The sequence below is a fragment of the Maylandia zebra genome, linkage group LG8 (genome assembly GCF_041146795.1).
Source record: "Maylandia zebra isolate NMK-2024a linkage group LG8, Mzebra_GT3a, whole genome shotgun sequence".
NCBI lineage: Eukaryota > Metazoa > Chordata > Actinopteri > Cichliformes > Cichlidae > Maylandia > Maylandia zebra.
This window is the reverse complement of record NC_135174.1, coordinates 19,892,100-19,911,340: the sequence shown is the minus strand read 5'-3', so window position 1 is coordinate 19,911,340 and position 19,241 is coordinate 19,892,100. Positions and strand designations below refer to the sequence as shown.

The following is a 19,241-nucleotide window of genomic DNA, read 5'->3' as shown; positions in this document are numbered from 1 at the left end:
CTGGAGTATGTTCAAAGAACCCAAAGCAGGGCTTAAAAACGAAAAACGTTTTGCAGACTTTCACAATAAGGTGATATCTGTTGCATTGCTCATTTTTAAGGGGTATGCTTCTCATTTGGGGTGCAAGAGCTCCCGGGTTTAGATATGCACTTGTTCTAGCAAAAGCAGGACACAGCTAGAGGTAGTCTTTGAATATCTTGACCATATTATAATATTATATAAACTATATTTAGTGTTTCACCATATCTGATTTAAGTTACACATACATTATGCGCTAGGGCCTCTATTACTTGACCGTTTAGAGCACCCTTTATTTGCAAGTATAGTTTCTAACCACACTGTAAATGCCTTCAGTTCTTATTGAAGTGACTGTTTAATTGCAGGCTGCAGAAAAAAACAGCATGAGACCTTTTCACTCACAGCTAAAGGCTTTAATAGGAAGTCATTTATAATCTTAAACAGCTATTACATCTTAGGAACAGTACATACATCATGTAGTAGAATTGTCAATATTGTCATATAACCCAATGAATTATTGAATGTAAGACTGTAGAGAAATGGGTTTATATGCCTTTTATCAAATATTAAAGAAGTTTCTTTCTGTCTGTCTTAACAAATGCTGTTATCCACTTTAGAGTCACATTCTTTTGATAAACACAGGTAAATGGTTTAATATAGCATTAAAGTTAAATGACAAAAAATAATGAGAGCTTTCATGTGATCTGGATTAAAAAATAACCACATCAGCCAATGAAGGTTGAACAACCAGGCAAGTAAATGTTATATGAAATAAGCAAGACACATCAAATCCACAGGAATCAAGGAAGGAGGGATATGGGAAGGCTTCACATATTTCCTGTTTCCACCCAGGCTTTACCTTCTCACTTGTCATAGTAGAACCATTTGTCAACTGAAAAAAAGTAAAACATAAGATTTAAGTTCCATGAGGCAACAAAACAGAGTTGCTGCAAATATCTATAAACACCCACCTGAACTTGGAATAGGTTCTTCAGCTCCAAAAGCACATGCCTGTAAGCGTGATTAAATGGTGATATATTTATTTGCTTAACTAATCACCTTTAAAGTTCACGAGGAATACATGTGCATGTCATTAATAGACTAATTAAATGCTGCCAAGTTCTCAGGGCCTATTTTCTGTTTTACAGGAAGCCATTAGATGCTGGTTTCTTTTTGATCTCAAAAACATTACTCTTATAGAGAGCAGCTGGAGTGAAATGAAAGAAACTGCCTTTAGCATTTCTCTGTTTCTAGTTTCTTCACTAATCAAATAGGAAGGTATGAATGCTAACATGAATTTAAAAATAAAATGGACTTACAGATTTAACTACTGCCTCGGCATCCCCAGCAGAGCAGCAGAACGGACTATCTGAAACGCTGGTGTTCATGCTAATCAAAGAAAGGAAGACTTTTTTAAATAGAGCAATTTTCTGCCTATACGCATGTCTTTCTCACCCCCCAAAAAGTGCACATATTTACAGTGTTTACTTAGTGTTTTATTTGCTCCAAGAAACACATTACCAAAGCAGCTACAGTGCGGTGAAAAAGTATTTGCCCACTCCCTTGTTTCTTATATAGATTGGGTAGCATATTCCTGTTAATAAATGAAATTGTTTAATGCATTTTGCATTCCCTCGGTTTGACTCAAATTAAAGTTTGTTTGACGAATAAATCAGGAAGGGGGCCAAATGCTGTTTCACAACACTGTACATTATATTCTGTTGTCTTCCTGCTCTATCATCTATGCAATGCACAATCATTGGCTGGAGAAAATTAGGGCAGGAAGTGCCTCTAATAGTATCTGTCACATAATGTTGCTGAGCTTTATATTTGCACAAAGCATTTTTTTTTTTTCAAATTAATCAACTTGTTTACCAGTTTAACTCGCCGGCATTGGTCATCTTAGAAATCAGTGCCTTCCAAAACTCATGTGTGCTCTTCACTGTTTCAATGGCAAAGTCCTGGAGAATACAAAAGAAATACAAAATCAAAGATCCCCAGCTATATGTCTCTAAACTGAAAATGTAATCATGTATGTATTGGGACGGATTCAGTATAGCTAAAAATATAATATCAGAAGTGTAGTCTGATTGTCAAACCAAGACCTAGACTAAAATGCTGAACGCTGTACCCGGTCCTTGAACTCTCCGTTAAAAGCAAACTGATTTTCAGGTTTCCCATCTGGTACTTTGTATCTTTTAAACCAATCAACAGTTGCCTCCAGGTAGCCGGGCTTAAGTCGCCTCACATCATCAATATCTGCATGAAATGGAGAAAATGAAAAAAAAAAATTAATTCCAAAAAGCTTGCACAGTCTTCGCGTATTTTCCAGCAACATAAACAACTTTAATTTTTAAGTTATCCCTACTGTTAAAACTGCCAGCTTCTGGGTCCTCAGTATTGATCACTATGACCTTCCAGTCTGTTTCACCCTCATCGATCAAAGCCAGAGTTCCCAAAACCTTCACTTTGATTACTTCTCCTCGAGAGCACACCTGAGGATTAAAGATACTGTTTTGAAAAAGCTGCAAAAAGCACCATTTCAGTAAGTCTCTTCAGCCAGACTTGTTCCAGTACCTCATTTCCTATGTCACATATATCGATGGGATCATTGTCTCCGCAGCATCCTGTGTCGCTGTCCTTGTGGTTGGGGTCTTCCCATGTCTGTTAAGGAGAAGTGTATGGGGTTAACTGAACAGAGACATGGCCTAGTTTCCTGCTGTACATATATCATCTGAGTGGGACTCGCCTGCGGTATAGCTCCATAATTCCAGATATAACCTTTATGGGGAAACACATTTGCTACATAACGAAGATTGCCCTTCTTCACGTCTTGCTTCAGTGGATTGAGAGGATCTTTAGTGGCAATCTGTGAAACAAATAGAAAGAAGCAATGACTTAGATTGTAGTCACTACATTACCACAAATATGGGAGGGATCTTAGAAAGCAACAAATACATATTTTTGCAAGATATGTTATGTACCTCCATCTTTGCATTTGTCCACCTTGGAACTTCAACAATGGCATGAAAAATATTCTAAAAATGGTAAGAGACATAGCCTTGTTACTGTCGTACCTGATGATGAATTCTCCTAGTGGCTTATTGTGCTACTTATAGACTGGCATAATCGTTATCTAAGGTAGGATACAGATCATTGCACATATGCCTAAGGAGTTTCAAGAGAAACCCAGCAGCTACCACAGTTTTTGTTATCTATTCAGTGATTTGTCTAAATAGTCAAAATAAGGACATATGTATTTAAGAAATGTGAATAAATTAACCTACAAGGCAAAATACGGCACAATCAGCAGGTTTTCAATGATATAAGTTCTTCTCTAATATCCCAAAAGACTAACAGCCACACATGATGCTCACCTCTGCTTCATTTGCATAGATGGGTACATCGTGAAAGGGAGAGATGTATTTGCCCTCAGAGTTTTCTATGAAAAGAATTACACAGTTTCATCTCCCTATTCAAATAAATAATATGGGATCTTTACATCTACTTAACAGTAGTGCTCCTGTAATATACTGCTACATGTTATGCAAGCAGCTATTACACTATACAGAATCCATGAAGGAATTATTTCCCACAAACAGTCAAACTAGTTCATTCAAAGAGCTGTGCTTACTGAAATACACCCTGTACTCCTGGGTGTTCGGCCTGCCCTTCTCCTCGATGGTAAAGCTCATGTCTGCTGTTGGTTTAAACGCCTCCAAGTGTGGTCTGTTCACTAATTCAGCAGGACTAAGAAGCTCCCGGCAGACAGGCAGTCATGTAAGACAGGGGAGCAGACATGCGCACTTCTTAAGCCTATGGGGTTAGAACCCAGACAACTACCTGTATTTGACAATGGGGCTGCTGTGGGAAAGGCGTAAACACCTGGTGACAGATCCATGCTGGCTTCTGCCTGTTCCTGTATGGCTGCTGTGTTCAAATCACACCTAGCACTGGCATCTGTAGCTTACAAAAGTAACCCGTGTGAAGCAGAGTTGCTCAGAATAGTAATCAGCAACTAATCCTTTCTGTTGCCACTTCTCCGTGCCTGCCACATGCATTCTGCAGCACAGACGTGAAGTTTCTGCCTTGTCTGTGTGCGAAGTGATTTGTTTTCGAGTTCCCCGTTACAAGCTGTGGCTCCCGAGAGTTCTTTTCACAGAAAAACAGATGGAGCTGACAGGTGTTAGCTGTAAGCCAATTAACACAGCAGGATTAGGTGGTGTGCAGTGTTGTGACTTCTTACATCTCAAGTTTCACTTTAACTGTTCGATAACATACTTATGAGCTTGTTTTCGGAAACACTGAGAAAAAATATTTAAATTAGTTTTGATTTTTGCATGCTTATGTAATACATTTGAGCACCGAGTCCTATTCTACATGAATGCCTTTAAGTTTTTATATTAATCTTTTGTACCAAAGTTTAATTTTTTTTTTCATTTGCTTGTTTTGTTTTGGCTGAACTTTTTTATGTCACTTAAATCATGCATTTCATTTATATATTGTTATCCAAATAAAAAGTAGTGTCAGAGTAAAAGTGCATTAAAGCACCTTATGGGAAAAAAGGAAGAAAAACACAATATACATGTGTGGGAGTAGTCTTATATCTTTGTCGTGCAATTTCTATATTAAAATCATGTAACTGTACAGTTCTTTATTATATATAAAGTATTAACTTTCAGCTATTTAGATGAAAAATCCTGCTGTAAACCTAACTAAAATGTGCAGTGCCAAAAACTGCTTAATATAACCTGTCAAACTGCACAATAGCACTAAAGAAAGTATGCTCCTCTGCCTATAGGTAAGGTAATTAAAACACAGTGAATTAAAGAGGAGCGTGAAGCTGAGTGCGAGGTCACACTCTGGGAAGCAGACAAGTCACGTGGCACTGAAAGCTTGCCACCAGGCTAAATGTCCCAAGAACATTCTCCTTTGGCAGACTTGTAGATGCTGTATCTGATGACTTCTCCCAACAGAAATTATGTGTATTCAAACCAATTTTCACCCTAGAAAAGGTTTATTTGGATTATTCGTTCACCAGATCTTCTTGGTTTTCTAATGATACACGCAGACTTGAAACTCTGCGCTCAAACATCAGGTGAAATAATCCAGACTCAGCAGGGATGCTATTTAAAGTGTTCTTGAGGAGTAAAATACTTTGAGCTGCTCTTCTGAGCACCTGTCTCCGTCTTCTGGAGCTTCTATTACAGTTACAGTGAACTGGAATTATCCAACTTTGAATGTGGCTACAATACCTTCAGGCATCTTGAAAGGATGTTATTCTGTGAGCTCCTCATACTGTATCTACCTGTGTGAGAAGTACCTGCACTCAGAGGGTGAACTACAGACGACATTCTGTGTGTACAGACTATTATCTTAGCAATTGCTTTTCTCTTGCTTGTTTAAATTATTGCTCCAGCTGTAATCTATGTTCTAGTCCAATTCTTTAGATTTTATGTATAATATTTAGCCAAATGTTTCTTCTTGCAAAACATTTTTCAGGTGCAATCTTAGCTTCCAGTCAGTTGTATTTGCATAGCCAAGTGCTTCACTAATACAATACAATCTGTACTTAGATCCTTGATTTGGATAAGAAAACACTCACCCAAAATGGTAAAAAAAAAAAAGAGAGAGAGAGAGAGAGACTTGTGAAACATTAAAACATTTAAAAACAATCCTGAACACTTTTGTACTTCTGTGTCATTTAATACAAACTCAGTATTGTATATAACATAACCATCTCAGCAAAGTCACCATGTAAAAAAAGGACAAATACACAGAGACTGCTTAGTTTTCAATGTATATTTGTTTTTTCCCCCTATCAAAAAGAATAAATAAGCCATAATAAATATATAATTTGAAACAATGTCAAATGGTGTATCAAGAATGAGTGATTTAATTTCCAGAAGTCTTAATACCAAACGCAGAGCCTACAGGGTTCCCAGCAGCATTGAAAAGTCAAAGAAAGAGGTCTCCGCACAACTCTGTTTTTGTTGCTTGTACAGTATAATGATATCCTGAAGTATTTTTGTCCTACCTGTAACACAAAACTAATTCAATTTAAGCAAGTAAAGGCACACAGCTCCATGCTACAGGAGGTGAAATACATTTATCGTGCATTTTAGGACTCTGCTGTTGACAAAATGTCAAATTTATGAGGAGACTGCAGAGCTGACTTTGTGTTTGAGTCCAGAGGGTTTGACTTCACATTCAGCCACTTCAGCGATGGCATGTCAGACAACTTCTCCAGTGGTACTTCTGTAGAGGAAAATTTAAAAGACAAAAAGACTGAGATGTGTAAATATGTACCTTTCTCACAAAGAGGATACATTAACAATTCTTTTTTACCAGTAAGGCTATTTCCCTGAAGATCAATACGCTCCAGTGTGGCTATTTCAGTAAGCTTATCAGGGAAGATGGAGAACTTGTTATTAGCCAGGTTGATGCTGGTCAGATGCTTCATTTCCGACACAGAATCGGGCAGTTTGGTGAGCACATTTCCTTGCAGGTCCAGTTCTGCAAGGTATTTCAAGACACGAGTAAATCGAAGGGTCACTTGGCTGTTTTTCCCATCAGAGCACGAAGACATTCTGTCAACGTTTGTGAGGTGAATAGCATGTGAGATTTAAAAAAATACATCATTTACCTCTGAGCTGAGTGAAAGTTGTAAAGAACTTGCTAGAAACGACCTTCATCTCATTGTCAGCCAATGTGATAACTCGGATGTTTTCTGTGACAGTCCTCAGGACTTTGAACACACCGTCTGGGAAAGAAGCTAGCATGCATTTTGACAGGTCTGCGGAGAAGAAGAAGAACATAGTTATAAAATAATCAAACATTAACACAGTGTAAATCTATAATTACTCTGATAATTACACATGATTACTTACTATTCTTATTATTACATTCTGGCATTTCAAGTTATGTAGCAGTCAACTTTAAGCCTATGTCGCCACCTGCTGGTACTATCTCTGACAACAAATTCATTTATATGCTCTGAACAAAGATTAAGTGAGAGACAAAGGAAAGAATATGTTAAAGTGTATCTTACCCACACTATCTTTTCCCTCCTCTACAGTAGCATTAATCCTCCGGGCCACTTTTGCAACAGCCTCAGCCATTTTTCTGCTTTAACTTTTCCTAAGAGACATAATACAACATTACACATACCTCCACATATAAATGATAAGATGATAAAATAGTAACTACACTATCAGTCAAAGCTGCTGCCCATGCTGACATCCCACTGAAGTCAGCACAACACAGTCGACGCCTGTTTTAAATTTAGCCACAGGCTAAAAATGAACCTTCTAAGGCTAAATCTCATTAAAGATTGCTAGCACTGATAAATGTCACACTTTAGTTGTTTAACGTGGACACACTCCAAATTTTTGTGCACTTTTGGTTTTAAGTACATTAAGGCAATTTCTAACAGAATTTAATGTAAAGACCTGACCTGCAAGTGTATTAACAGCACAAAGTCAGATGGATTCATATTCTTCTTCATATTCTTTTCTAGCTTAATAAACTTAGTACTGGCACAATATTAAGGTCTTAGTTCTTTGCTTATCTACATCTACATTCTGAACTGGTTGAGTTTTTATAACTAGTTATGTTTGTTTAGCACTAATTCCTACTCAAAAAAATGATCAGAAAATAACTAGCTCTTCTCATATATTGTACTTTCAAGTACTCCACTGATGAATATATTTGACATGTCAAGAGTTTTTTGTTTTGCTCCAGTATTCACAATTTTGAATAAACAGATTAGAAATTAATATAAACGAAAGACAGCTCAGGTTAAACAGTTGACTTGTCTTCTTCTTTTGACTGTTTTATGGGTTGACACAGTGGATCATCTGCCTCTATCTCACCCTACTTCTTGCATCCTTCTCTGTCACACAAACTCTCTGCATGCCATTTTTCCACTACATTCATAAATCTTCTCTGTGGTCTTTCTCTTTTACTCCTGCCTGGCAGCTCCACATTCAGGTATCCCTACCATCTTATAAACCTTTCCTTTCACTCTTGCGGCTATCCTTCTGTCACACATCCCCCCTAACACTGGTCTCCACCCACACCATCAAGCTGCCCTTGCTTTTCAGCTCTCTTGTCCACTGCCTGTTCTGTTGCTTTGTTTGGTTTACCACAGGTATTTAAAGTCATCTATGTTTACTACCTTTACAGGTTCGCTGCTACACCCGTCTCTCTCTCACATGTGAAATCTGTCTTTCTTCTATTGACTTTCATTTCTCTTCTCTCTAGTGCATATCTCCACCTCTAAATAATCCCTTCCAACTGCTCCCTGCTCTCACTACAGACCAAAATGTCATCTGCGAACATCAAAGTCCAAGGAGACTCCTGCCTGACATCACCTGTCAGCCTGTCCATTACCACTGTAAACAAGAATGAGGCTCAGAACCGATCCCTGATGAATCACACCTCTGCCTTTAACCCATCTCTCACTTCTGTCACACCTCACCACTGTCTTGTTGTCCTCATACATGTCCTACACCAACCTAACATACTTCTCCATCACTCCTGACTTCCTCTTAAGACTACCACAGTTCCTTTCTTGGCACTCTATCATATGCTTTCTCCAGATCTAGAAAAAGACACAGTGCCGTTCTTTAAATAAAAAATAATAATAATAATTTGAAACTATCTGGTAATTTGTGGTAAATTAAAGACAACTCATAAAACATTTGTTACATTGAATTACAGAGTGTTTGAGAGAAATTCAACTTTTGCCTTTGCCCATTATTAAAACCCATTAAGTCCTCAAAGTGGAAATAGTAACATAAAACCCCAGAAACGCTGCTTCGGTTGAGCCTTCACGAAGATCGCTTTTCACTTCTGGTTAACCATAAAGCTAGTAAATAAAGCATGTATGCTAACATAAAAATCTTTAGACTTACTTCAGACCTACACTACCAGACTAATATAAATTCACCGGTTGACAGACATATAGATATGCTCTGTGTCATTGAAGCTATACAAAAGTCACTTACCTCAACTAAAAGCCTGCTAGTGTTACCAAAACGTGCAGCTGCCGGTGTTAGCTAACTTAGCTTCAGCTTCTCAACCCACCAGGCAAGTTTAATGAGTGTGTATTTTTAACCAGAGGAGAGGCTGGCTGGCTCACCTCTTTGCTGCTGCGCTATTTTTTTCGGTCAGTACGATACGTTAGCATCACCTCATATAAGCAAAGAAGTTATCAAACAATGCAAAAGCAAGTTAATGCTTAGCTTCGGTTAGGAAAACATGAGCTTCGGTTAGCTTGCTAGCTAACATAAGTGATATTCACGAGCGTCAGTCCTGCGCTTTGAAATTGCAGAACACGAAAATTTAAAATATAAAACAAAAGAAATAGCGTCATACACGAATTCCATGAGTAATAAGGCGCAGATACCACAACTAAATAACTTAAACCATCTTTAAAATTTATTGAACACGTATAAAATATTTTTTTAAATAGTTGCTGGTTAATTCAACTATAATTAAATAGTTAACCACATCTGCCTGAGTGGAAACTGACATTACGAAGTTAAATGTTGTCTTACCTCTGAGTCCTGGTCAGCTATTGCCAGTCTGACCTCTGCCATAGTCATGAATCTGGCAAGTTCCTGGTTAGTCAGTATTTTTTCAAAGGATTTGAATACAATGAGCTCTATTGCTTTAGAAGAATAGAACCTAGTTTAGCATTGTTACAACAAACTGCAACTTTAGAGTGTTGGCTGGATATTCCTTTTACAATGCTATATTTTCAATGTAAGAGGAATTTGGCAGTCACTTACTGTAGATGACTGAAACAGCTAGAAAAGTCTACCTATTTTGAGTGTGAGTGCTTTTGTGAAACACAGTTCACACACAATCCTGTTGCTAAACATAAGCTTCACCATGCTATTTGTCATGAAACTGTAGCATCTTAAAAACCAAATACACCACATAATTTTAAACCAACATAGCAAAATACATATTAAGGGTGCAACATGTACATATATGTAATTTTATTTTAATATTTACAATAATATAACAATATAAATAGCCATTATAACAATATACATAAATGGTAGTCAACAATAAAACTGTGCTGAAATATTAATCAACATTACCATTAAATATTTACAATTATAACAATTGATAATTTAAAGTGAATGAACTTCCGTTTGTGACAATAGGTGAACCCAATTTTTGAGTTCACATTTTGGTACATCTCAAAATGCAACTATTCTTACAAACCAAAGCCTACATCACACATCAAAATGTTGTCTTCGTGCAACGCTCCGACACAGCCTTGCAGTGCTTTCTTCCTTCTGTATAAATGTTTTATTTTATTTTATTTTATTTTATTTTATTTTATTTTCAGAAATTACTTGGTTCTGTCAAAATTTCTGTACAGTGTTAAGCCTGCTCTGCAGCTGGTTTTAGCTTTCACTGGCACCCGCACTGATCCACAATCATATCCTCGTGGTGTCGAAGGAGCATCTCTCCATTTTCATAGTACAACATGCTCAGTGGGCTCATTTTGGTTGGTGCACAGCAGGGTGAGGCCACTCTGTCAGGGTGGAAATGCTTCAGGAGACTCTGGAAAAAGAAAGAGAGAGGCTTTAGGCCAATTGTAGATAACTGCAGTTCTATAAAGAAATATAGTAATAGCGTTATCCTATCTTAGCTTACTGACATACTGACCCACTTACTGTCATCTGATATTTGCTATTCTGCTTTTCACTTCATTTAGTAAGTTGAACATTTCTGTTCATTTAAGCTATTTGTTATATGTTTTGTTGTTTTTAACGTAACATTTTGAACCACTTTAAACCACAGACGTTCTGATAAAAAATGATATCTTGTTTTACCCTTTTTCATAGTGTGGAAAAGGAGTACTAACAGATTTGTTATGATGAAACGCTTCAAATCCTCACGTTTTACTAAATTAGCAAAACAAAAAATAATAAAACAATTATTATAGCCCTGCAACAGACTGGCAACCTGTCCAGGGTGTACCCTGCCTCTCGCCCTAAGACAGCTGGAATAAGCTCCAATGAATGAATGAACAAATGTAAAAAAACAAAACAAAAAAAAAACACACAAAAAAAAAACCTAGTAACTACGATTCATATTTGCATAGTGTTTCAAGTATTTGAGATACTTGTTTTGTCATTTTGAAAGTAATTGACAACACTTTTGGGTAGAAAAACACAGGAATAATTTCCTTTTTTTAATATATAGTTTACCATTACTGTTCTCTACTGTTTGTGAAACCCCTTAGAGAGGCCCTCCACCCTTTTTCTTCAGTCCTAACTGGTGTCAAGTTAACATTGTTAAGACATCCATCAGACAGCCACCACCACACACTTGACCAGTATGTAGTGCATTTTCACAATGATATGTCTCTGATCTAACACATTACTGTAGCTAAATGTCTCAATTTTTTCTTTTTAGTGAACAAAAAACATTATTACATTATTACTTACATAATACATTACATTACATAATTAGATAAACATTATTTGACTCAAGAGCCACTGAGGACTTCCGGTAAATTGAGTTAAGTGGTATTTTTGCTTGCCTGCAGATTTTTCATAGTTGTTATCATTTTTGATCACGTAAAGTTTATTTTATTACATATTAGTCTGAAGTACTGTTTCCATAAGTTGTACTTTAGTGGTTTAGCTACAGTTCAGCCGCTTCCATTGTGAAGTAATTGGTATTTTTATTAGATAGATAGATAGATAGATAGATAGATAGATAGATAGATAGATAGATAGATAGATAGATAGATAGATAGATAGATAGATAGATAGATAGATAGATAGATAGATAGATAGATAGATAGATAGATAGATAGATAGATTGTCCCTATCCCAAATTGTCCCTGATGCATATATCTGCCAGTGATTGTGTGCATATGAATTTTTAAACGGTCTGCATACAATGTTCCTATGATGATAATATGAATATGTGTAAGAACAGAAACTCTAGATAGGCACTCACCTGCATGTAGGCATGATTGGTTGGGTTTAAGTCTTCTCTCAGAGGACTAGGGCAGGAGCCTTCACAGCGGTAGGCATTGTATTTTTTAGGAAAGACAATCCAGGACCCCCAGCCAATCTGATTAAAGTCGACATGCAGGTCCACTTTGCGACAGAGCGATTTTTCACTCACTCTTTTGAACAGCTGTGGGGTTCTTGCTGTTTGCTCTCTCTGGCCCCGTTTGCTCCTTCGCCTCTTTTTGATTTCAGCAGGGGAGAAGAACTTGGATTGTTCAGCTGTATGGAGTAAGCTCGCTTTAGCCTTTGAGTTTTCATCAGACCCTGTGTGTGAGAAGACAACCAGCAAGGCCCGGTCACTCACATCCTGGTCTTTTGTCAAACTTGTTTCATAAACAGGCTCATCGGGAAGAGGCAGGCCTCGCTTTTTCTTTATCACTTTCCTTCTTCTTGACACTCGCTTGTGTCGAATTCTTGTTGTTGATTTCTCTTTAAGCCAGCTCAAGAGGGGATTTGTCATGTTGAATACTTTCCAGCTCTGCGATGATGTGACTAGTGACGATTCTGTGAGCAGTGCCAGCAGATGCTGATCCTGGTCATGGTGGTGATACACCTCCACACTAATGTTGGAAACATTCATTGTCCAAGGTAGCTTGATTCTCAACTCTGCTGCCTGGATTTGTTTGTCAGCTCCCAGCGCATGGAGGTCAAATGTCGCCACCCAGGATCTATGTCTGTACTTCAAATCTGATATAGCAAAAATGGAAGAATTAGCATAATTGAAGAGCACTTTGTATGACACAGATTATAATGACTGATTGTGTGTTACTGATGCATGTAAACCAACAAACAACCACCTGTGCGGGAAATGAACCCCCCAAAACATCACCATTATTATATTACCAAACATTAGATTGCTTTCTTTCCCTCCTCACCACACAGGTGGTAGATAGCTGCAACTTTGTGAGCCTGGTTTTGCTGGAAATCTATTCCTCTAAGCGTTTCTCCTCCCTTAAAATCTCCAAGTTCTTTTGAAAGGTGATCACCGAATTGTTAAAGGTTACTTTTCTGATAATGTAGGGTCTCGCCAAATTAAATAAACTTATGGAAGGTATAAGTGCAACATATATCTTAACTATGACATGACATTTTCAGTGTGCAGCCTGTAACAGCTTTATTAAAGAAGATGCAAATCAATAAGAAGGCCTACAGCTTCAACCTTATATGTTTTGCTGGTTTAGTGGATTTAATCAGCCAACAGGAATTATTTTAACCTAAAATGTTTTTTTGAAAGTTTATTTACCTCATAACAGAAGTCAGATAAAATCAAAAAATGAAACCTTTAATGAACATGCAGGCTCATCTGGTGAGAAAATAATAATATATGTCATCTAGAACTTCGTGATTAGGGGATTTCAGTAATCAAAGCTGCTTATGCTTTTCCCCAACATAACCCATTCATTATGCTACCCATGGACACCCTGCTCTGCGCCCACATCTGTAAAGAGACCCATTGTGATTCTAAACAGGTGTGGTTCCGATTAATCTAAGGGATGAACGGCTTTAAAACATTTAACTTTTGCATTGTCCGCTGCCTATTGAGTTCGACTCTTGATCAAAAGTGCAAACCACCCGCGCTATTAATCCACTCAAACCAAACACGTAGCCGAAACCAATCACTTAACACATCCCTGCTTCTCACGGCTTCTGCATATCCTCTGTCAAACAAACAGGTAGTAACTCTAACACTTTACCGAGATGTGAAATTAGATTCTGCAGCAGGGATTGGGGGGTGTCCTGTGCTGGCTGCTTGTGCCACCGTTAAATCCAGCGCTCTAATTTAATCAAACCAAGTGCGAAAAAGAACTGAAGGAGGTTGTTGATTTGACTAAGCAAGAGATTTGTATAGGGGGATGTCTGGCGAGGTATCTAATCAACATCACCTATTTAGCGAAGAAGAGGTTTGCTTTGAGAATTAGAGAGAATACCGGCCTTTTCACACGCTGATCTCTGCATGGTTATTCACCCCCTAAGCGGAATGTGGATTGAAAACCTCTGAGGTCGTCTGGCACGCAGTGTTGACAGAAAAACTAAACTCCTTAACATCTGAGAGGATTTATTAATGGTAGAGAAGACATCTGACCCGAACCAAAGCTATAAAACACGAATGTCAAACGATTCCCTGCACGTTTCTGACAAACAAACCAAATATTTTTTATGAAGCAATGAGCCAGATCTTACTTTTAGCCATCATACTCTTCACGGTGTCCGCTTGTCTTGCGGCATCTTGCTCCATCGTATCCATAAGACCGGAAAAATTCGACTTGAAATTCCTGTAAAGTTGCATCATGTAGCTCGGCAGGTGATATCCAGCTCCTCGATCCATCACGGCAAAACGGTGCAGCGGCCTCATAAACACCCCATCGCTGGATTTATGAATCCCTTGAGCCAGCAGCGCCAGCAAAGATGCATGGAGCGCAACACCCAAAGCTCCCCATGAGCGCATGTTTTAGGTCGGTTAATGACAAATTCCTCCTCTGGAAGAGCAGGGGAGCCTTATATACTCTCACCCACCCCCTTTCACGTTTAACAAGTAGCTGAGAACATTAAAGGAAATTGACATGAGTCCTCAAGACTTGCTACCTGACAGCTCATCATCTATTCAATTGGTAATGAGGCGCCTGGGTTGGTGTTTACAAGACGCACAGGTTTTGTTTGCACCATGTTCTTTGGGCTTCTGCAGCCTGACTCCCCATTCTCAGACTAATTGTTTCATCTGTTTGGTTTGCACTAATTGTTAGGCTTTCCCATAGTCTAATTTAGTCTACTACGGGCCCCTTGAAATGCACATCAGGGACAATGAATGGGCTCTATTACCCATCAGGCATGTCTTCGTACAACAACAACAATGGCAACAGAACTATTAATGTTAAAACATCACTGCAACCAGTAATATAGGGAACGCACATGACATTTATACTACATTTATTATGCATTTGTTAATAACTTGGCCTAATTTAACTTCTAATTATACCTCAAATGGCCTTTTGTGACAAGAATATTACGATAAAAGATGGAGACGGATAAAACAGGCCTACCACAAACTGAGATAAAGTCGCTGGAAACTTAATATAGACCTCTGGGACACTATCAAGCAGCACAGATAGAATGAAGCAGGAAACACGTCTTATCTCGCTCATATTTAACTTTAAGATGTTTACTTTTAAAGCTATACTATTATATAAAGCTCACTGGTGTTTTTCTGGTTAGAATTCCTTAAACAGCGTATTAATTTTATTTGTAATGTTTATATATAAGCTTTCATTTTATTAATAGTAGCTGTATACACCTATTATAAGAATGCTTAATTTCAAAGTGGCATAACAGCAATGAACCTTTTAAATCTTCGCAAAGTTTGCACGTCAAAAATCTTGGTTCCTGCATAGAGCATCTGTGGATGGTTGTCGCAAACTGCGCATGCGCTATGCGTCTCCATTCACATAATGAAATCCTTTTCCTCGAGAATCTCCCGAGAAAGGATAAAAATTAATGGATATTTTTTATCCACCTGTATAGTTAAAAAGCGGTGCACTTTGTCGACAACGTCTACACCGGAATTACCGAGGTCCGAGGTCTGTTTTCCTAACTGGCCCGTCGCTTTTTCACCTACCGTGTGCTGAAATGGTGAGTAGCTTTAAAGTTTACGGGTCTTTTCTTGCACGAGTCATGGCAGCTAAAAAGAAAGTTGGCACTCGTGCCGTTTTTGGACCCCAGTGTCCCTCTAGATTACAATCTTCAACAAATATGGATTTTGGACTTTTGCTTGGACTAGACTTCCGCAGTGAAGGATATTTTCATGATGTGCTTGTGTGGCTGATGGGGCATACATGTGCTTGGCACCCCCACCCCCCATCTCTCCATGCCTGCACTGCATTGTGCATTCAATCTGGTGTTTTGGGCGCTGACAGTGATAATTAATAATAATAATAATAATAAAAACAAGTTGTGCAAAGCACGATAGGCAGTTGGGGCTCATTACTATGGAAATGCATAAATGGATAACCGTTAACTTATGTTTTTATTTGCTTATAAAAAACAAACATTTTCTAGGATGTCCTGATGTGTTACAGTGCAACGATTACACGCGCATGAAAATTACATTACAGTACATGCATGCAAATGATAAAAGGTTTGAGAAAAACAATGTGTTATGCTCTGCGTAATGCGTTTGCATCACTTATGCAAAAACTGGATATGTACTAATAATAGGTGTGTTTTATATGTTAGCGCTCATAAGACAGGAAAATGAACCAAAACAAATACTTCTACATACAAATACCACTAACAGAAACCTAATCTAAAACCACGTCATGTATTTACATGTGCATTTATAGCATATACAGTATATAATAGGCAAATAGTGACGTCATGCTGCATCTGCGTAAGATTTTACTAGGCCTGATATAAAGCACATGATGTTCTTTGATTTATTTTGTTTTGTGTCAAGGTCTTTGTTTACTTTGGTCCTTCCAGCTGGTTATCCTTTCAGGCTCTTCTGTTTATATCGCTTTACCTGATGTCATGGGGGGTGGGGTTGGGCGGTGGGAGTGGCGATGGGGTGCACTGAAACTGCCTCTGATTGACTCGATCAAACCACGAGTATCAGTTAATCAAGAGTGATAGAACGAAACTCCTGGATGATTGAGCAGCCAAATACTAAATGGTGAGCCTTTTAATCTCAGTTTATCTTGATAAGAGGGCTGGATGAGAAACTTAACTCCTACGTGCAATTTTAAAAGTTGTTTGTTTGGACATGCCCCACGAAAAGCCCCCACTTTGTTTCCAAAATGATTTATAGTAGATCTGTTCATAGGGATTGAGAAATGTAAAACAGGTGTTCAGTTAGGTTCAAGTTTCCTTAAGTCCCAGCGCTGCTTGTTTTGAAATTGATTTGGATGCATATTTGCAATCATTTATAAGAGTATTGTGCCAAGGTCAACTGAGTCAATACTGAGAGGGGCCAAATTCGGGATGGGGTGTTGCGGGTCCCAACTCTCTTTTCTTATTTTCTGAAGTTGCACAATAAAATAGCTGTGACTGTTCACCTTCCCCATGTTCATAATGAAACTATAAATAACAGCTGACTACAATAAAACTGCTAGGACTTAATCAAATACTTATAATCTACCATATGCATGTTTAGTTATACAGCCCGTTACTATCTACATAAATTAAAAATGCAGTGCAGGTGAAATAGTCATAATATGCTTTTATGTGAAAAAGAAAGTACACTTTTTTCAGTTCTAAGGTCTTAGTGATCCCTAAGACCTTAGAACTGAAAAAAGTGTACTTTTCAGTGAGGACATAATTAAACATGATCTGGTCCTTTCTAAGTCTTCAAACGAGGTAAATACATGCTCATATGAACAATAAAAATTATGTATTACACTGTGTCAAACTAAGCCAAAATGCAGAAGCAGTGTGTGGAAAACTACCACACTAGCAAACTAGCACACCCCATGATTCTGTAGCTCTTGGGTTATTTTGTGATTTCTCTGAGCATTCCAGGGTCTGACCTTGGGGTGAATTTGTTGCAATGACCACTCCTGGGATAATTGGCACACCAGCTTGTTTTCTACATTTTCATAATCTTTATAAATTACATAACCCTCCTTCCTCTTTTGCATTGTGTTAACAAACAGCTGAACACCAGCAGACTGCCAAAAGTGCTTTTAGAGAGAAGGTTGCTAATTATCACTTAATTTTTTATTACAAGCACCTAATCATCTTAATTCCATTGGAAGCAGTAAGGCTGTACTGCTTCCAATGTTTTGTTGTTCCTTTAATTGTATTTACATAATTTTAAGACCTGCTAAGAAACATTCAAAAATGTTTTTGATCTTCTTACATTCTAAGAAAAATTTGATGTAAAAAAAATTTGATAATATCAAAATATTTGAAGGCATGCCTTTCAGTAAATATAATTTTGGTCATATCCAAAGTTACCCAGAGGACATTTGATGTAAATTAATTAATTTCCCAGTGGGCACTGTTTTCTGATTGTGATTAAATAGTTGTCTGAATGAAAAGAAGTGTTTTGGAAATTAGATAATTATCTAAATGCAGTTGTTAATTCTTACCACAAGGTGTCATATTTGATCAATGGACTCAAGAGAATATTGCACTGGACGTCCACCCAGAACATGCCAAGGTGTATTTGTAATTAGTTATCATTTCATCTTCCCAAGAGCTTTGAGCTGCTGATTTATTTTTAACTTGACAGTGATTGATTAGGGAAACATTTTGATTTGGGAACAGTGTCCCTGTGCTGTGAGAAAGATGAAAAGACTATCTGAAAGCATTAATTTAATTTCTAATGTGTTTGGAAGCTTAGAACTTGTCTCAGGTGAAATACTTCTTCCTTCCTTACAATTGCTCTTACAAGTCTCTTAGCAAACTGTGTGAAAATGTGCCTAGGCTCATTAGCTTTATGACAGTTTATTACAAAATCTCCCCCCCCGAAAAACAAACGAATATTTGTTACTTCTCACTTCCTGGGTGGATTCATTCATGTTTTGAGGTTTGCGGGCCACGGGAGGGTTTGGTTTCACATTCACTGTGTTGCAAGAACGTCAGAATCTTTGGCCTGCGCGGCTGCAGGAAGGAAGGAACAGGTGTGGCAGCAGTAGATTTTACATCCATATCTCGAAAAAACCACTTACCACTTTTGCAAATCAGCTTGATGTGGACATTATCTTGTGACAGATTTGTGATCGCACATACTTTTGTAAGAAAACATTCTCATATGCAGTTCACTCAGACGATAAGCCCGATGTTGTTGGCCGTTTTGTTTAATAATTTGGAGTCCTAAGTGTAAATCTTACCCAAATGGGTAAGTTTGGCAGAATTTCGATACAGGTATTTTGCAAGCAGATGCTGTTGGCTGTGTTCGTGCCTTATTCAAATCTTAGGATGCTTGCTGTTTGAACTGACATACCCTCAGTGTTATGACTACAAAGGGTACAGCACGCAGGCATTTACAGCTAAAACTCAAGCTTAAATCTAAGTATTTGCCCAGCTGTAAGCTTGTTTACTTTCGGCATGACATGTGTTAACTGCTAATGAATGGAGTAATTAGCGCATTGCAGTGAATTAGGCTTATGTTGTCGGTGTTGCAAGTGTACCTTACATTCTACAGTGAGGGTTTACTGCTGCATCTGCTCGTAATTT

The 19,241-nt window shown here is 37.9% G+C and overlaps 4 protein-coding genes across 8 annotated transcripts in view; 1 reads left to right on the top strand and 3 right to left on the bottom strand.

The window, feature by feature from the left end:
• Nucleotides 1–409: 409 nt before the first annotated feature.
• On the bottom strand, nucleotides 410–4,905 carry ppa1a (inorganic pyrophosphatase 1a). Its single transcript, XM_004561236.5, has 11 exons — nucleotides 3,653–4,905; nucleotides 3,396–3,460; nucleotides 3,003–3,056; nucleotides 2,768–2,887; nucleotides 2,596–2,682; nucleotides 2,387–2,513; nucleotides 2,150–2,277; nucleotides 1,894–1,979; nucleotides 1,338–1,407; nucleotides 990–1,029; nucleotides 410–910 (listed from the first exon to the last, which is right to left on the bottom strand). The coding sequence occupies exons 1-11, from the start codon at nucleotides 3,711–3,713 to the stop codon at nucleotides 882–884; spliced, it is 867 nt and encodes a 288-aa protein (XP_004561293.2). The 5' UTR covers nucleotides 3,714–4,905; the 3' UTR covers nucleotides 410–881.
• A 900-nt stretch (nucleotides 4,906–5,805) lies between these two features.
• Nucleotides 5,806–9,716, bottom strand: lrrc20 (leucine rich repeat containing 20). 3 transcript variants are annotated; one of them, XM_012921828.3, is made up of 5 exons: nucleotides 9,582–9,716; nucleotides 7,070–7,158; nucleotides 6,665–6,814; nucleotides 6,367–6,534; nucleotides 5,806–6,276 (listed from the first exon to the last, which is right to left on the bottom strand). In XM_012921828.3, the coding sequence occupies exons 2-5, from the start codon at nucleotides 7,137–7,139 to the stop codon at nucleotides 6,140–6,142; spliced, it is 525 nt and encodes a 174-aa protein (XP_012777282.1). In that variant the 5' UTR covers nucleotides 7,140–7,158; nucleotides 9,582–9,716; the 3' UTR covers nucleotides 5,806–6,139. The 3 variants fall into 3 exon arrangements, with proteins under 3 accessions (XP_012777282.1, XP_012777281.1, XP_004561297.1); XM_012921827.4 differs by lacking the exon at nucleotides 9,582–9,716 and adding an exon at nucleotides 9,164–9,516; XM_004561240.5 differs by lacking the exon at nucleotides 9,582–9,716 and adding an exon at nucleotides 9,030–9,514.
• Nucleotides 9,717–10,088: 372 nt separating this feature from the next.
• On the bottom strand, nucleotides 10,089–14,517 carry ndr2 (nodal-related 2). The gene is made up of 3 exons (XM_004561241.4): nucleotides 14,253–14,517; nucleotides 12,016–12,758; nucleotides 10,089–10,605 (listed from the first exon to the last, which is right to left on the bottom strand). Exons 1-3 carry the CDS (start codon nucleotides 14,515–14,517, stop codon nucleotides 10,453–10,455), a joined length of 1,161 nt encoding a protein of 386 aa, XP_004561298.1. The 3' UTR covers nucleotides 10,089–10,452.
• A 985-nt stretch (nucleotides 14,518–15,502) lies between these two features.
• pald1a (phosphatase domain containing paladin 1a) overlaps nucleotides 15,503–19,241 on the top strand; it is a 59,338-nt gene continuing 55,599 nt past the window's right edge. For 2 of the 3 annotated variants that reach the window (XM_076887570.1, XM_004561246.3), the window contains exon 1: nucleotides 15,503–15,695. Coding sequence is in view for 1 of the 3 variants with exons in the window: in XM_076887569.1 (XP_076743684.1) it covers nucleotides 16,709–16,734 (26 nt within the window). In the remaining 2 variants the exon portion in view is untranslated. Of the gene's footprint in view, nucleotides 15,696–16,674; nucleotides 16,735–19,241 lie in introns of those variants that run through there. The other variant, XM_076887569.1, reaches the window with a different exon arrangement.

Bases quoted from the DNA above. Each gene is read 5' to 3' on its own strand.
- ppa1a (XM_004561236.5), bottom strand. From the start codon at position 3,713: ATGAGCTTTACCATCGAGGAGAAGGGCAGGCCGAACACCCAGGAGTAC. The intron at 2,888-3,002 runs GTACATAACATA...TTTGTTTCACAG, and splicing joins GGACAAATGCAAAGATGGAG to ATTGCCACTAAAGATCCTCT. The intron at 2,278-2,386 runs GTAGGGATAACT...CATTTCATGCAG, and splicing joins AGAAGCTGGCAGTTTTAACA to ATATTGATGATGTGAGGCGA.
- lrrc20 (XM_012921828.3), bottom strand. From the start codon at position 7,139: ATGGCTGAGGCTGTTGCAAAAGTGGCCCGGAGGATTAATGCTACTGTA. The intron at 6,535-6,664 runs GTAAATGATGTA...AATACCTTGCAG, and splicing joins AACTTTCACTCAGCTCAGAG to AACTGGACCTGCAAGGAAAT. The intron at 6,277-6,366 runs GTAAAAAAGAAT...TTTCCTCTACAG, and splicing joins TCAGGGAAATAGCCTTACTG to AAGTACCACTGGAGAAGTTG.
- ndr2 (XM_004561241.4), bottom strand. From the start codon at position 14,517: ATGCGCTCATGGGGAGCTTTGGGTGTTGCGCTCCATGCATCTTTGCTG. The intron at 12,759-14,252 runs GTAAGATCTGGC...TTGCTATATCAG, and splicing joins GAAGAGTATGATGGCTAAAA to ATTTGAAGTACAGACATAGA. The intron at 10,606-12,015 runs GTGAGTGCCTAT...TTCTTTTTCCAG, and splicing joins CCAATCATGCCTACATGCAG to AGTCTCCTGAAGCATTTCCA.